This window comes from Durotheca rogersii (genome assembly GCF_024521655.1).
Source record: "Durotheca rogersii strain YMJ 92031201 chromosome Unknown GGS23scaffold_8, whole genome shotgun sequence".
In the NCBI taxonomy this organism is placed as follows: domain Eukaryota; kingdom Fungi; phylum Ascomycota; class Sordariomycetes; order Xylariales; family Xylariaceae; genus Durotheca; species Durotheca rogersii.
Genome location: NW_026251239.1, coordinates 1,070,369 through 1,085,479, shown reverse-complemented (window position 1 = coordinate 1,085,479; position 15,111 = coordinate 1,070,369). Strand labels below are relative to the sequence as shown.

At 51.8% G+C, this 15,111-nt stretch overlaps 5 protein-coding genes across 5 annotated transcripts; 2 read left to right on the top strand and 3 right to left on the bottom strand.

The window, feature by feature from the left end:
- Window positions 1–918: 918 nt before the first annotated feature.
- Window positions 919–3,570, bottom strand: GGS23DRAFT_565635 (glycoside hydrolase family 125 protein). Its single transcript, XM_051516229.1, has 3 exons — window positions 1,704–3,570; window positions 1,515–1,647; window positions 919–1,455 (listed from the first exon to the last, which is right to left on the bottom strand). The coding sequence occupies exons 1-3, from the start codon at window positions 3,010–3,012 to the stop codon at window positions 1,332–1,334; spliced, it is 1,566 nt and encodes a 521-aa protein (XP_051372550.1). The 5' UTR covers window positions 3,013–3,570; the 3' UTR covers window positions 919–1,331.
- A 426-nt stretch (window positions 3,571–3,996) lies between these two features.
- Window positions 3,997–6,366, top strand: GGS23DRAFT_565633 (uncharacterized protein). The gene is made up of 2 exons (XM_051516228.1): window positions 3,997–4,951; window positions 5,010–6,366. The coding sequence occupies exons 1-2, from the start codon at window positions 4,277–4,279 to the stop codon at window positions 5,991–5,993; spliced, it is 1,659 nt and encodes a 552-aa protein (XP_051372549.1). The 5' UTR covers window positions 3,997–4,276; the 3' UTR covers window positions 5,994–6,366.
- A 2,168-nt stretch (window positions 6,367–8,534) lies between these two features.
- Window positions 8,535–9,896, bottom strand: GGS23DRAFT_516301 (uncharacterized protein). The gene is made up of 2 exons (XM_051514603.1): window positions 9,457–9,896; window positions 8,535–9,403 (listed from the first exon to the last, which is right to left on the bottom strand). Exons 1-2 carry the CDS (start codon window positions 9,660–9,662, stop codon window positions 8,650–8,652), a joined length of 960 nt encoding a protein of 319 aa, XP_051372548.1. The 5' UTR covers window positions 9,663–9,896; the 3' UTR covers window positions 8,535–8,649.
- On the bottom strand, window positions 9,850–11,115 carry GGS23DRAFT_516246 (endoplasmic reticulum-based factor for assembly of V-ATPase-domain-containing protein). The gene is made up of 2 exons (XM_051514601.1): window positions 10,744–11,115; window positions 9,850–10,682 (listed from the first exon to the last, which is right to left on the bottom strand). Exons 1-2 carry the CDS (start codon window positions 11,017–11,019, stop codon window positions 10,131–10,133), a joined length of 828 nt encoding a protein of 275 aa, XP_051372547.1. The 5' UTR covers window positions 11,020–11,115; the 3' UTR covers window positions 9,850–10,130.
- A 378-nt stretch (window positions 11,116–11,493) lies between these two features.
- On the top strand, window positions 11,494–13,159 carry GGS23DRAFT_516240 (hexaprenyl pyrophosphate synthase). Its single transcript, XM_051514600.1, has 2 exons — window positions 11,494–12,805; window positions 12,867–13,159. Exons 1-2 carry the CDS (start codon window positions 11,609–11,611, stop codon window positions 13,026–13,028), a joined length of 1,359 nt encoding a protein of 452 aa, XP_051372546.1. The 5' UTR covers window positions 11,494–11,608; the 3' UTR covers window positions 13,029–13,159.
- Window positions 13,160–15,111: the final 1,952 nt, after the last annotated feature.

Genomic DNA, 15,111 nt, shown 5'->3' with positions numbered 1-15,111 from the left:
TGACTCGTAATTACTGACTGTCTAGGCCGCTATCGGAATATCAGGGAAACCAACTCTACCTGGTCTCCTCCTTTTTCTTTTAGCTACTCCGAGAGCAGAAAAGAAAATCGAAATCTTCCTTCGGTGGAGGTGACTACAGTCAAAGTGAGCCGCAACCCACGCCGTCAACTCACAGGTGCCACATAGTCACCTCTGTCTGAAGTAATATAGTCCTATAGGTAGTTAGAGATGGCCAAGCTGATGCCGGACTGGAACGGTGTGCCGGAGGGGTTGAATAATGTTCGCGATTGTGTAGAGCCACGTTGCTACGACCTACTATGCGACCAGCCACATGTCTGCTGCTACCTTTTTAACTTATGCCGTCTATATACGCATAATATCTACCTCCCTCACTCCGGACCTGGGGGATGAACAATGGTGTCAGCAACTAGCGTGTGGATGCGGCGGAAAGGAGGTTGCACCAGGGCCGTTCTCTTCTGTCAGTGGCACATTTTTCAAGTCGTTGTGTTGGTTGCGAAGGGTTTTAAGACGTGTTCATCTTCTCCCCTTACTTCTCTCTTTCGTTGAGTCGCTGAGCTAATTTGCAATTGGCGAGGCTGGTAGACGTTTGGATACGCATTCGAGAATTTCTAGGGGGGGGCGACGGGGGGGATCTATGCGGAACTAAGGGTCAAGGAGTCTTTCTTCTTTTGCTGTACCATGAGAGAGCCCCCTCTTATCCTAAGCAGTCAGTTGCGCACTTCGTTATACTAGCTAGTACCTCGTACGCTACCTCTCTAGCAACCCAAATGTTTACGTAGGATATAGTGTTTGATGGGAGTCGAGTTTGTGTCTGTCTCGCTTTTCGTTGCTCATTCCCCTGAGTGAGTTTCGTTCTTGATAGACATTAGGGGTTTATGTATCATAATTCATGACGTCGTCGGTTGATTTTATATGTATTAGTATTATGTAACCGCGAGAATGCTTCCTTCTCTGGGCTAAAATGTACGGTGGGATATATATACAAGGGTATACCGCTGCGTTGACTATGGACTCAGAGGCCATAACCCTCCTCTTCTCCACTCAACCCCAAGACTTCGCCGAAGGGAGACATGTGGAAGGGCAGCGGCATTACAGTGATGCGCGTCTAGCGAGGCGACGAATACGCGGCCGAGCTAGTAGCTCGGTTCCCAGGAGTGTAGGGGAATTGATAGTATGCCCACTGGACGCTCCTCCCGTATAGCAAGGGATGAAACCCATCACGAACAGAACGGGACTTCTAGCAATGCATAATCCGGTATACGTGGAAGCCAACAGGATTTATGTAATAGGGCATCATGCGTATGCGAGGCCTAATCGAATACGTCAGCCTGGTCTCGTCTTGCGGGAGGCTGATAATTCTCTTTCAATAGATGAGGTTTTCGGTCCGCTAGATCCATTATGAGCTGGCCGAAAAGACCGTTCGCCCAAGTAAACCTGTCGCGGGGGTTCAGTATAGGAATCCGGGAACGATGGGCCTGGAGCGTTATACTCACCACTGCCGGGTCCACCGGCTAGCATCGAAGCTATCCACGCTTTCGTGGATGAGCCCAAATCCGTCGGTGCTGCTCAGCACCTCCTTAACTGCAGTTGTGATCTCCGCGTCATCATCCGAGGTCATGGCACGAACTACAGAAACAGTTAATTATCATATTCAGAGACATGCACAGAGAAGAAGCACATACTAATGGCAGCCATGGGCCAAGCCGCACCGGGCCGGATATGTGGGCTACCGACAGCATTGATGACGGGCCCAGAGCACCACCAAGGGTTGCTTCTGCTGAGAACAAAGGCCCGCGTGTTCTGATAGATCGGGTCGTCCTTGTCCAGGTATCCGAGAAAAGGCGCCGAGAGAAGGGACGGGACGTTGGCATCATCCATCAGATTCTGACCTCCAAAACCGTCGACTTCGTAGGCAAATATTTGCTGGCCGTTCGGAGCCTTGACGATGCCCCATTGGCTGATGGCTTCCCTGATTTCGGCTGCCATCCTCTTCATCCTCCGAGATAGGCCTTTCGGCGCATTGGGGAGCCTTTCCATGATGCCGGAGGTGGATTCCAGGTATCTCGACAGCATCATGTTCGCAGGGATTTGAAAGTCGAACAGGGCGGAGTCGTCGCTAGGGCGGAACGGGGATCGTACCATGCCGGTGTCGTTGACCGGGCTACCCATGCCGTTGTTCCCCAGAGTGCCGGATGCGGACATTGTCTGCGATTGGAAAGTGTATGCGGGACGCAGCCATTTCCCGTCGGCATCATATGTAGGTTTCCTCATCGCCTCCGAGGCGGAGAGGATAGACTGAACCGCTGCTATCCACTGGAATTTCCCGAAGAAGTCTAGGTCGCCAGTCGCGTTGTAGTAATCGTGGGAGAGCTGCAGGAACCCTCCGAAGTCGTCGAGCTCGAAGTTGCAGGTGAAGACCAGATTGCGGTCATACGGCGGCGTGACATCGTACAAGGCCCCGTTGATGTCCGGTTTCATGCCGGATTCGGGCGGCGGATGAAAGGCATTGCAGTAGGGAGAGATGATGAGGTATCGAGCCTGGAGGTTGATGACACCACGGAACACCGAGGCTATGTCGTCGGCCTTGTCTTTCAGCACCGTCTTGTAGGGCGCTATCTGGTTCGACGAGTCGCGAATCCACATGGCATTGATATCGCCCGTTATGACAAAAGCAAGCTCCTCCTCGGGGTCGTTTTCGGAGACGCCACGCCATTTGATAGCCGTGTCGAGGGTGTTGGGGAACGTGTTCTCGAAGAGGCGGGATAGGTCAGGGTCGCTGATGGTTTCCTTCACCCGCGTTATGGCATCCTCGACCGGACTCGACTTGAATGTGCGGCATTCTGGAGAGGGCCGTTGGTAGGCAAGCTTGTAGGCACCGGTCGAGAGGGGCGGGTTCCGCCTCTGGGAGTGGGACGAATAGCCGGGACAGCTCTGGTCAGCTACGGCGCGAGCCACCAGGGTCAGCAGCAGCGTCACATCTCGAGACCGCATTGTTCATATATCGCGCGACGGATTATTCGTGTACCAGCTACAAGAGCGAGCGGCAGCATACGGTGGGAGTTAGTCACCGAAAGGCCATCCTACCATCCATCGCGAAGTGGCCATGGTTGTGCTTATGAACAAGCGAGCAAGGGCTGGGTAGGGCCGGACCTGCATGGGATGGGTCGTGCAGCGTTGATTCGACACGCGAATGCGGGTTTACTGAAACGGCCAAGACGAGATAGTCCTGGGGATCGCGCCCCAGAGACCCGAGATGCCTGCTTGTCCATCTTTTGCGGGACGCCCCCTGCCCCTTGAATATGAAGAGAACGGATCAGCCTAAAGAGCACCAAGGAGCACAGGCAGCCAATGAGAGGCGGGTGGTAGGTAGCAACCCATCCCATGGTACGGGCGCGAAGGTGTGACGTGTGCAATTGGGGTTTCTTCGAGCACTCGGTATTGTCTTGTCAGCTTGTGCGTGTTGCTGGCTCGTCGCTGTGTCCGTCTGGAACATCGAGAATCCGTGGGGATGAGGCCTTACGGGTATTGAGATAGTAGGAGGAATGTGCGAGTGTGTCCAAGAGGGGACTTAGGCAGGGGTAGGAGGTTAGGTGAGGTCCGCTCTCTACACATACGAGCGCATTACATAATCGGATCGAGGCGACAGCGGCCGTGAGGTTGGGTACCTGAGGTACATGCAGATACATTTCCTGTAGGGCAGTTGGCCTACGCAGTCTCCGCCTGTTATAACTGCTATAACAGCCTTGCCAGGGAGGTTGGCTTCTGCGCAGCGCCAACGGGCCACCATAGGCAGGTACTTAGTGTACTTCCTGGAGTGGGATCGGAGAACTCGGGGTGACGTCGATCGGCGTTCATGGGCCGCTCCACCGACGCTTATCGCCCTTGTCGTGGCCTATGGAGAATCGGTATGCAGGCGAGAATAGTGGGGACCAGCTGGTCGCTGAGCGACTTTCTTCCCAGCTTGTACCGCGAGGCCATCCGAAGCTCCGGGTTACCACCACCACTTTTTTCGCCTCTTACCACCTCCTCCTCCGCCTCGAGCATTTCCCTCCTTCTTGCTCTTTACCTCCTCGCGGCCGTGCGTATCCTCAATCCTCACTGCTACTCCGATGTCTTGAGCCCGCCCGCAACCCCGTGTCAGACCAGCCATACCTTTGCCTGTCGTCTGCGTCCTGCCTGGGGTTGATGACGATAAACAACACAAAGCCCGCCAACCCACTCCGAGTGCATTCGTGATCAGCTCCGAGCCGCCGCCATGCCTCTCATCGACGCCCGCGACCTCCTGGCTTTCCCAGGCGGCGACAACTCGTCCGACACCGTCATCGAGGGCATACACTTCAACCTGACGACGCTCAACTTCTGGAATTACACCTACTACACCAATGGCACTCTGTCCAATGGGTCGTGGTGCTTCCTCGTGGACCCTCCCTACACACCCACCGTCGTCCTCGCCAACGGCACATTCCTCAATAGTACCTGGTGCTACCTGGCCACCGAGCCGATTGGCGACCGCGCGCGTGCTGGTGTCGGCTTTGCTGTGGCTTTCGCCCTGTGCCTCATCCTGGTGTTGGCCAACCTCAAGAAACATGGCGAGCTGATTCTGCCGATCGAGAAGAGGTTTTATCCCATTGGGCGGAGGTGGCAGTGGTACTGGGCCATTTTCGTTTGCGCCGCCGCCCTCATCGGCCTCTTCACCGGCATTGACGTCGACCGCTACCGCGTCGTCGAGCTTCCCCTCGTCCTCAACGTATTCTTCTGGTTCCTCATGCAGATGGGCACCACCGCCTTGATCTGGGAGGCCGTGCGGCATTGGGGCAGTTGGATGGAGCGCCAGTTCATCGACCCCAATCCCTTCGTGCTGCAAGAAAAAGATAAGAGGGGCATGTTTGAATTATGGCTGCCGCTCTTCTTTTACTTCTGGTTGTGGTTGGTAGGTGGAATATTTTTTCGCGACAGAGAGCATGTTCGCTGACGGATCCCTCTTATAGAATTTCTTCCTCATAGTCCCGCGGAACTGGGGCGAGATCGAGCTCCAGCGATCCCCCGACCAGGCTATAGAGCATGCCATCCCAACTGCCACCGACGGACGTTTCAAGGCTGCTACTTTCTGCCTCCTCATTTGTTGGCTCACTACCCTCGTCTCTCTCTGGCATTCCATCCGACATTACGAACCCCGCAACCGTGGGTTTTTCAACCGTGCCATAGGCTTTCTAGGGTATATGCCGTTTCGCTTCACGTTGCTGCTTCCTCTCGGATTGGCCGTCGTCGCGTACCAGGGTCTGGCTGCGTGGGAATTCCACTTATCGCCCCTCAACGTGAAGACGAACTTGGTCGCCATGTACGTTGGGGGATATACCCCGAGCCTCCTAATTCTCATAATTCAGTGTATCGCCGGATTCATGAGACCGAACGAGGATCGTGAGCTTATGCGCCAACGTCGGTTACGCGGCCAAGCTATCGACCAGGAGCTGGGTATCGTCAGAAAGCCGGCTTGGTGGCGGCGCGTAAATGGCGACCTCCCAGCGGGTAGTATGCGGGATCGCATCATGCGGAACGTGCGAGAAGTCGGTGGTGGGCGACCAACCGCGAGACATGTTGAAAGACTAGCGGAACAGAGAGCCGCGGGTGCCGAATCCGAGGCCCCGACTCGAGTCAATGCAGTTGAGATGAACGAATTTCACCGCAATAGCACCGCTAGTAGCGTCCCTGCGTCAAACAACCCCCCACCTCCGTACTCTCCTTACGGGGGTAAATCGGAGCAACGGAGAAGCGAGCGCACGGTGCAGATGGTAGCCGGCCTACTCTTCCCGAGCGAAAACTCGGGTCTCTCTACCGAGAGGGGCAGAGGCTTGGAAGGATCAAATAACGACCAACCTCGACGGCCGGGTACTAGTGAGAGAAGTTCCAGCACGGCCAGCGGCGTGTCTACCAGTGGCGCGCCGCAGCAGATTCGGAGCATGCTGGATGTCTAATCCACCGGTGTACGACATAGTACGGACGTCGGGGGATATGGCACGAGTGGCATTGATTTACGGCCAGCCGACTGTACAATGCAGTCGTTGCTTGGGATCCATGATGACTGAATGCGGCGTTGGGACTAAGAAACGGTCATGGCTATTAGGGGTGGCCCCGGACAGGTACACGAATTATGGGTATGTAGGCAGGCATTCCATGCGTGGGGAAGGTAGGCCTAAAAGCCACAACTCAAGCTAGCATACCTCCGTCACGGGAAGGGATCTAGCAGAAATAATGTAAAATAGAAAGGCCGTGATTTAGCTATGTCTCGTCGCGTAGATCAGGTACGGCGATTCCATTCTGATTCGTAATCCAGTTTTGACCCGGAGCAGCGCGTAGCCGCGTGCGAGTTAGGCCGCATCGTTCGTGGGGAGGTAACGCGCGCGTTGGTCATGGGCTTGGGTCTGGCATCGTTCGCAGCCCTGCCCCCAGAGACGAATGACACGGCGGTGGCGACGGCCCACATTGGGATCGAGGGACCCGTGGAGTCGGGGCCTGTCACATCATTACGGCCGAATCGGGCTGCCCCGTCCAGGAAAATGGGGAAGCGCTCGTCTACAACGACGAGTCTCCCTCATCCAGGCGATTGGCTGAGCTCGAATGCGAGATTCTGGTTATTCTTCGCCATTGAGGACTTAGGCGCGGGTATATACCCTCCCCACCGCTTGGGGAACAGCTGGTCGGCAGCCGACGTGGGGAGTCCCTCTGGAGACCTCCGCCTCCGACAGCCTACGTAAGCCTTGGCGCAATAGCCGGCGCATTTCAAGCCACGACAGGATGCCAGGCGTAAGGGTTCAGGCGAACCTAAATGCCAGGCGCTTTAACATGTCCAGGTACGTGTGTGTTTTTATATCCTAGGCAGTCGGGTCCAACTACTTGCGGTGTGAAATTGGACTTGGCCCTTAACAGCAGTAGACAGGACCATGCTGCTTATGAATCTTGAAGAGTTATCGCGCTGATGTAGATGTTAGATGGGCGAATCGAATTTGTACGTGGTCAAGACCCGTTGGCTAGCATAGTGACGACGATAATTTGGTGTTGTATTCTACCACCCCCCATCCTCCCAACACACACAAACAGTGGGCGCCTGTAGCTCTCTGTTACTTACTTATATAAACGGGCATCGATCCGATTTCCCGTCTTCAACCAACGGCGTCTCAACACTCCTGTATGGGGACTAGACAGATGTATCATCACATAGTAGCCCTGGTAGCTATGAAGACGAGGATTGATAAAGAGTCGCCGAAGGTAGGTAACCTTTGTATGGATGGATGTGGGTCATTTCGCAACCTCTCTTCCGATTGGCCCTGAACTCATTCAATTTTCCCTTTTCGGTAATCGCATATTTCCGGAGAACACATTGAGAACTGCGGGGTGCAAGGCGTTACTGGGGCCGTTGTTGAAGGCATCGTAGACGCTCGCTCATTGATGGCAATCCCTCATGTCTGGGTTGCAGGTGGTAGGTCTATGCGCTATCGTTGGCCTTACCTAAGGTGAGAAGTACCATAGTTCGAGGCCGCTTATCGGAGCCCTTCACTTGATAGACGAGTCAATAACTCTGATAGCATTTCAGGACATATCTCCACTACATTGTAACCTGGGAAGATATGAAGTGGTAATGACAAAGAGCGCATCCTTACAGTGTGCTTTATAGTTATGAACCTATTCTAGGGTGGTTGCTATATTGAAGCTTCCCATTGCTTCCCTTCTTGCATACATATGTTTCAAGGGCCACTCGTAGCTCGGTTGACGGGGCTGTCTCGGCCAGGGATGGACCGGTATCATGTGGGCGCTCCAAGTCCACCAAGGATTGTAAAGTGTCAGCTTATGACCCTCCCGGACAAGAGTTACCGTCGTGCTGGGGAAAAGGAGAATGCCGACGAGAGCATCCAGCAAGCTGCGTACTAAATATGGCTGTCATGTTGAGCAGGGGACTTTGTTGTGATGGAACACAATTGATCCGTTACTACTAATTTCTGTGATGCCGAATTTGACCACCCGCTGGTCTCTGCCTTTGGTTATGTTGGTATCAGGATGCAGCGAGCGCTGTGGTCAAGCTCGCATATTGATTCAAGCCTTGAGCCGGAGGCCATTTCTCGCGGGCACTTTCCGGCTTGGCAGCATGGGAAGAGAACTCCGGATCTGAACAAACTCAACCTATACCAATAGTCGTATCTCACGGAGCATGTTAATGTTCTATGCTCATAGTCGACCTCAAGAAAGGAGCTTTCTTAAAAGCGATCACCTCGCATTTATCGAAATCTGCTGGAATCTACCCCAGATAGTAAATCGGGTGGTCGATATACATGCTAAGCCAAACGACCATAGAACAAACCCTCCGCAGTCCCAACGGCCAAAACGCAAGTCCGCCCTAGACTGTTAAACCGTTCTTTGACCACTGATGGGCCCAGGTTCAATTGAGACCACGTATGTATTGGCAGAAGGAATTATATTTTCCTGCTCGGCCCTGGCTCAACATCATTGGAGGGAGGTCGGGCCGTAAATTGATGTGCTCCTACATGCCGCTCGAGGATGCTCTGAAGGCCCGGAGTGGACGATAGGTGGGAAAGGGAAGCCGCATGGGATGTGTAGAGGGGCCGCAGACGCAACCGTTCAATTCGCCGTTTTAATAACTCGAGTACTCGACTTCGCTTTCAACATTGCCGCGTGGCGCCGAGCGTGGCATTTCGCGTCCTGCCGGTGAAGCGGATTGTATAGCATATTGCATTCTTTGCATTCCGTAAAAGCTTTCTCCTCAGCGGAAAGACTTAGGGTCGTCTGAATTCGAACCGGTTTGGTGCCCTTCCCAGTGTTCCGCCCACGCTTGCCAGCATCCGATCGGGTCTTCCGTTTCGCTGGTATCCGGCTGAGATTATCTGGACTGGGTAGTACTGGAGTGCCTGTTTGTATTATCGGCGGAACAGGCTCGTCTTCTGTTGGATCCGATCGCCCATTTCCCCCCTCTCCCTCATCCTCGACCTCTGCTTGAGGATCCTCCGACGCGCTACATGTTACTATTCGCGTGGTAAGTCTTCGCCGTGTTTTCCGCCGGACACCGAGAGCGGGCGGGGACGACGGGGGCGTAGTCTTCGGCTCGACAGCATCAGACGAGAGCTCCGAATTTAAGGTGCTGCTTGGCGCAGAAGGAATGACCTTGAAGTAACTAGTGATTGTCCCTTTCTTTATCGGCAGTAGAGGGGGCAGGTCGGGGGGAGAAAGCTCGGGAATCTTGACGTCGCTGATGGGTTCTGGTATGGCCTCTTGGGTCGACAAAATTGGGCTTGAAGCTCCAATGCGTTGTCGTTTTGGAGCTGGCTCGGGGGAATCAGCTGGCGGAGCACGCTTGCTGTAAGTTCGGAGTGGCCGCCTAAGACAATTAGTTTGGCCACCAAATTGAAGAGCCGATGAGAAGTAGCTCACGGCAGGAGAGTTTTTACAGAGGCTCCATAGCTTCTGTGAGACGAGCTCGAGTAATAGGACGTTATCAAACTTACTTTTGTTCTATCCGAGAAGCCGTATTCGACGGCTCCATAGTGGTTTGGTGACTTGCGAATCCCGCTTCCAATACCGCTAGACCGGCATAGTAGTGACGTTGGAAGGATGGTCGTTGGGAATAAAGCTGTCATAAGGGTTTTGCGAGGTCAATGAAATCCCAAGGACAAGAATATCAATCAATGTTTGGTGCCGCCAAGCTTCCGGGTGATAGGGAGAAAGACGCGTCGATAGAGACGCGTCGCGGAAAGACGTGTATCGGGAGCAAGTGGGGTACGCTAGTGAGGTAGAAAGTTACGCAGGTGAGATCCGCCAATTGACAGGTGCAGACACCTCCTTACAGGCAATAACGGCAAAAACAAAAACAAAACTATGAGTGCCAGCACCTCGACAGGTGCCACCGGCTGGCAACAGCTGCCAATATAAGAGCACAGGGGAAAAGCGGCAGCGGCACTCAATCGGATCCTACATTTCTACCATGTGGCTGTGTCTGTGCCTGTGCCTGTCCCAAGAGTAGTACACCAAAAAGGGGGATTGTCCGGTTAGGTCGGATTACAGGCAAGTTTTGCTATTGGGCGATACGTGATTCTTTGCCTCGGCTGTCACCTCATGTCTTTGAATCTCCGGCGAAGATTGGAGTCGGGGTCGGAACTGCCTATAGAGACATCCAATAGATCTTTCTCACTTTTGTTGCCGATATCGTCTTCCCCGACCACCCAGGTCTGGACGACCTGCTTGACTTCTCTGATATTTTTCCGACTCTTTTCGCCTTCTGCCGCTCGCCATGTAAAGGCGGAGTAGACGGCGACCTCGGCAATCGCAACAACAAGGCTGCCGCCTAAGCTGAGAAAGAGACGAGCCGGGACACTCCACCACCTCGCTGCTATCCAGAGCGCGGCGCCGCAGCCAAATATGCTGACCAGAAAGTTGATGATCAGTGTTATTTGCCTCTGGATATCCCCATTTTCGATATCCTCGCCCAAATCCGACGGGTTGGAGGGCCGATTCACTTCGGCAAACGAAGCGGCCAGGGGAGCCAAGGGGAACCGCTGGGCGAATGACTCTCTCGGGGGAGCTTTCTGAAGCATGCGCTCGTACGACCTCTGCTCTTGTTCGCGACGTAACCGGGCCATCAGCGCCTTATACTCGTGGGTCTGTGAACACGTCGATCAGCAAATCGGAATAGGCTTAGAGAGGGCCACGAGACGGACGAACCGGCTCTGGTTTCGGAGGCGGGGGAGGTATATAGATGGTCGCGCCACGCAAGAGATCCTCCAATCTGGTCCCGTGTCCCTCACTTCTTGAGCGCTTCCATATATCGATGATCTGTCCGTGAGCTATGGGGTTTCCAACGGCCGGGCCCCTCAGCGACGGGTCCTGGTTGCCCGTCGAGGAATTGGCGTCGTCCCTCTCAGTAGCATCGTCGTTGCTTGCTCCAGAAAATTTTTCTAATGCCTCAACTATGGAGGCAGTCATCGTAAGGAGTACCATGTCCGGCTATGAGATTGACCATGGCGTTGGTAGTTATTGTTGTGCTGGGCAATGCAAAGAGCTGGGTTGGCGCGTAGGCACCTTTAATGAAATGGATATCCTACGTAAGCTGCTAGGTGAACTTGCCTCAGGAGCTAGGTACCTAGTACCGTTCCATACCTGAAGCGGGATCCAAGAGAAGTACCTACGCCTATCAGCAGCCACAAAATGGGCTCTCTTTATGCTGACTCAAGCCACATCTGCGCCCTTCCACGCTTTGGTGGTGCTCATTATTCCTTGCCCCGCCACAGGATGTACCTACCTCGGTACTTAGCCTATGGGCTTTCACAAGTGGACTTACCCTCGCCCATCGACCCATGCCAATGAAACCCGCCGGTCAGCATCGTGGGCGCCGAATTTTTGTATACAGCCTCCACATGTTGCCAGCGTCTTTGAGAACCTGACTCGAGGTGCCGGCAACCTGCCATAACCACCCAAACCCTCGACCCCGAGCTTCCGTACTGCCAATGCTGCGGCTACCTGCTCCGTGACTCCCCTAGACCAATCGGGCCCTTGGAATCTCCCTCCCAGGACCGGCACTCCGGACGCAATGCAGCTTCGAGTGGGGGCCTCGAGGTTCCCCAGAACGCGCGCAATAGCCGGTCGATCTTCGGTTCTCTCTCTGTGCTCGGATTCCCGTTGGCTAGCGACATCCCCGGGCACAAGGATACGCACACCCAGGGCCCAGTACCACAGCAGTCCCAGACGACCTTCAGCATGGGCGGCGGCGGTCTCGGTGGCCTCGAATATGGTCTCGAACGCGGTCTCACGAGCGACGAAATCTGAGCTGCCCATCGACCCACTGCGGATCGTTGCAAAGGAGATGAAGCACTTGACGGGCAACATTCGACAGCTCCTCGGTTCGGGCCACCCTTCCCTAGACCGAGTCGCAAAGTACTACACCCAGTCCGAGGGGAAGCATGTGCGGCCGTTGATCGTCCTGCTCATGTCGAGAGCGACGTCACTCTGTCCCAAGGCCCCGGAATCTGCGCCTGCACAGACAATCCAGACGATCGATTCCTCGATATCCCCACTCAGCGTCCTTTCCGATGCCAATCCCTCGTCGGCCCATCCAAGTTTCTCCTCAGAACCAGAGTCCACCGAGAGCGACGTTCTCCCCTCGCAGCGCCGGCTGGCCGAGATCACCGAGCTGATCCACACCGCCTCGCTTCTCCACGACGATGTTATAGACCATTCCGTGTCGCGGCGGGGGTCGCCGTCCGCGAATTTCGAGTTTGGCAATAAGATGGCAGTCTTGGCCGGGGACTTTCTATTAGGAAGGGCATCTGTCGCCCTAGCGCGGCTACGCAATGCCGAAGTGGTCGAACTGTTAGCCACGGTTATCGCTAACCTGGTCGAGGGCGAATTTATGCAGCTAAAAAATACCGCACGCGACGAGCGAAATCCGAAATGGTCCGAGGACATATTCACGTATTATCTACAAAAAACATACCTTAAGACGGCAAGCTTGATCTCCAAATCATGTCGGGCGGCTGCGCTGCTCGGTCGGACGGACGCTGCCACGGTCGAGGCTGCTTATTCTTACGGTAGGAATTTAGGCCTGGCATTCCAATTAGTAGATGATATGCTTGATTACACCGTGTCAGCGAAGGATTTAGGAAAGCCTTCCGGGGCAGACTTAACATTAGGTCTCGCGACTGCGCCCTTGTTGTTTGCGTGGAAGACGACGCCGGAATTGGGGACGCTGGTGGGAAGGAAATTCGGAGGAGAGGGGGACGTAGCCAGGGTGAGATTCGTCGAGTCAGGATCGAGCAACGAGGATGGCTCATAAACTGACACGATGATAGGCCCGCGAATTAGTGTATCAAAGCGATGGAATTGAGCAAACGAGAGTACTGGCGGAAGACTACTCACACCGAGCCATCGCAGCTCTCGACACATTTCCGGATAGCGAGGCAAAGAGCGGCCTTGTGGAGATGGCGACGAACACATTAAGACGAAGGAAGTAATACCATTTAGACCTATATTTCCACTCGCAGCACACGGGCAGGAGGTTTCATACGCTACATGCCACCTTGCCGCGATGTGGCCTGTGTGGCACACCGCAGAGGACCAGCCTTGGTGTATCAATTACCTATGTACAATTACGGGCAGCACATTAGACAAAACCACCAAACAACTCAGCATCGGGAAATAGAAACTGATTTAGGGGCGACAGGGAGGAGGCTTCCAGCCATCGCATCCTCATTATACTACTCCATAGGTTACTACTATCGTAACAACGGGATGTCATCCGTCCCGTCACCCAGTATGTGATTAGCTCCTGTCAACGCAGCACGACTCATCAAGCAAGGCTTTCCGTGCTGCTTCGCGCCAATCCGCGTTCTCAGTGATAGTTCTGGCAGTATAGAGACAAAAGCAGGTTCTATGCAGGATAGGGCTTGTCAGATTCACTCAGTAGGTGGTATACCTTTTGCGGTATAGGGCGCCAAGAGACATGGGGATAAATTGGTACCCTCAACCTTCCAAGAACTTCTTATTTTTAAGGAGGTCATACTAGCCTAATTATCCCCTGTAGCGTAGCAGTCCGCTACCGCTGCCACTGCCACTGCCACTACATCTTATCACAACGCTCTACGAAAACATATAAAGGTTCTTTACTTACGAAAAAGAATCAGTTAGATGTGCTTTCGTACGGTAGTTAGAAATACCTACATTTAAAAGAGATCAAGCTTAGTATGAATCGTAGATTTTGCTTAATCCACTTATAGGATTAGGCTAGTACGATCTTCTTAAAAATAAGAAGTTCTTCGAAGGTCGAGAGTAAGTTAGGTTACCGCTTCACGAGCCACCCCTTCGCGAGCCGGGTATTTTATATAGGTTTATATATAAACGATTTATCCCTATAAAAAACCGGGAAAAAATCGGAAAAATCAGAAATTTACTTACGTAATTAATTAGCTTGATTGAATCAATATATGAATTTTTCGAATTTTTCGCTTAGTAATATAAGAAACTATTTACGATTTAAGGTTTTTTGAAACTGCACTAATAGTTTGCCATATAACTTATTAGTAAATCTATTAACTATGCTCTATATCGGCCTTTTGACCTATTTTTTTCACGGTAATAAAGTGGGTCTATTACCTAATCCTTTATACTATAGATAGAATAATGGTTAAGATTATGTAAACTTTTTTCTTTTTATTTTTCTGATTTTTATTAAATTAAATAAGTTTTAAAAACGTTGATTTTTAGTGTTCTTTTTTAAAACCTCTTTGTATGGAAAAATAGGATAGTCGGAAAGGTAGAATTCTTACTATGAAAATAGGTACGATTTAAGAAAGTTTTAACCTATTTAAAAACGTAGTTTTTTTAAAATAATATATTAAATTATTGGTAGGTACGTACGTATAGTATAAAGCAAAGTAAATAATAATAGTAAGAAATAATAGGAGTAAGACGATATATATTATAATGTCTAAGGAAGAAAGGTTCCTTCCTTAAGGTAGCCTATGGAAAACTATCTACTTATAGGCGTAGGTATATATATATATATACTATGGACTAGCATATATTAATCAACCATTACTTACTTTATTTTCTTTCGCGATAATATATCGTAAATCATTCCCTCTTAACCTATCCTTTTAGTTTAATAATAAGTTTATTCTTATTAACCAAAGTTCTCATAGCCTTATTAAGGGATACCTTAGTTATGACATCCGCCGGGTTATAATTACCTTAAATCCATTTAATATTATTAATCTCCTTATTCTTATATAACTATCTAAGTACTATTAAATTAATTATTAGTCTCTTTTCGTTAGTACTACCTATCTATACTAAGTACTAATATAGCGAGTAGGAATCCGTATAAAGTACGAGGGAAGCCCTTAGAAGTAACAGCCGCCCTAGGATTATATTAATAATGCGATAAATAACGTAATCGATATTAAAACCTTAGACTATCCCGTAGATCTCGCTTACTAAGACGCTTCGGGTTATCCGTTTATATTTAGTAAACGATTAATGGATAATGTTACCGTTAATTTTTAGCTCGTTATCTTAATCGGTAGCCGTTTTATTACC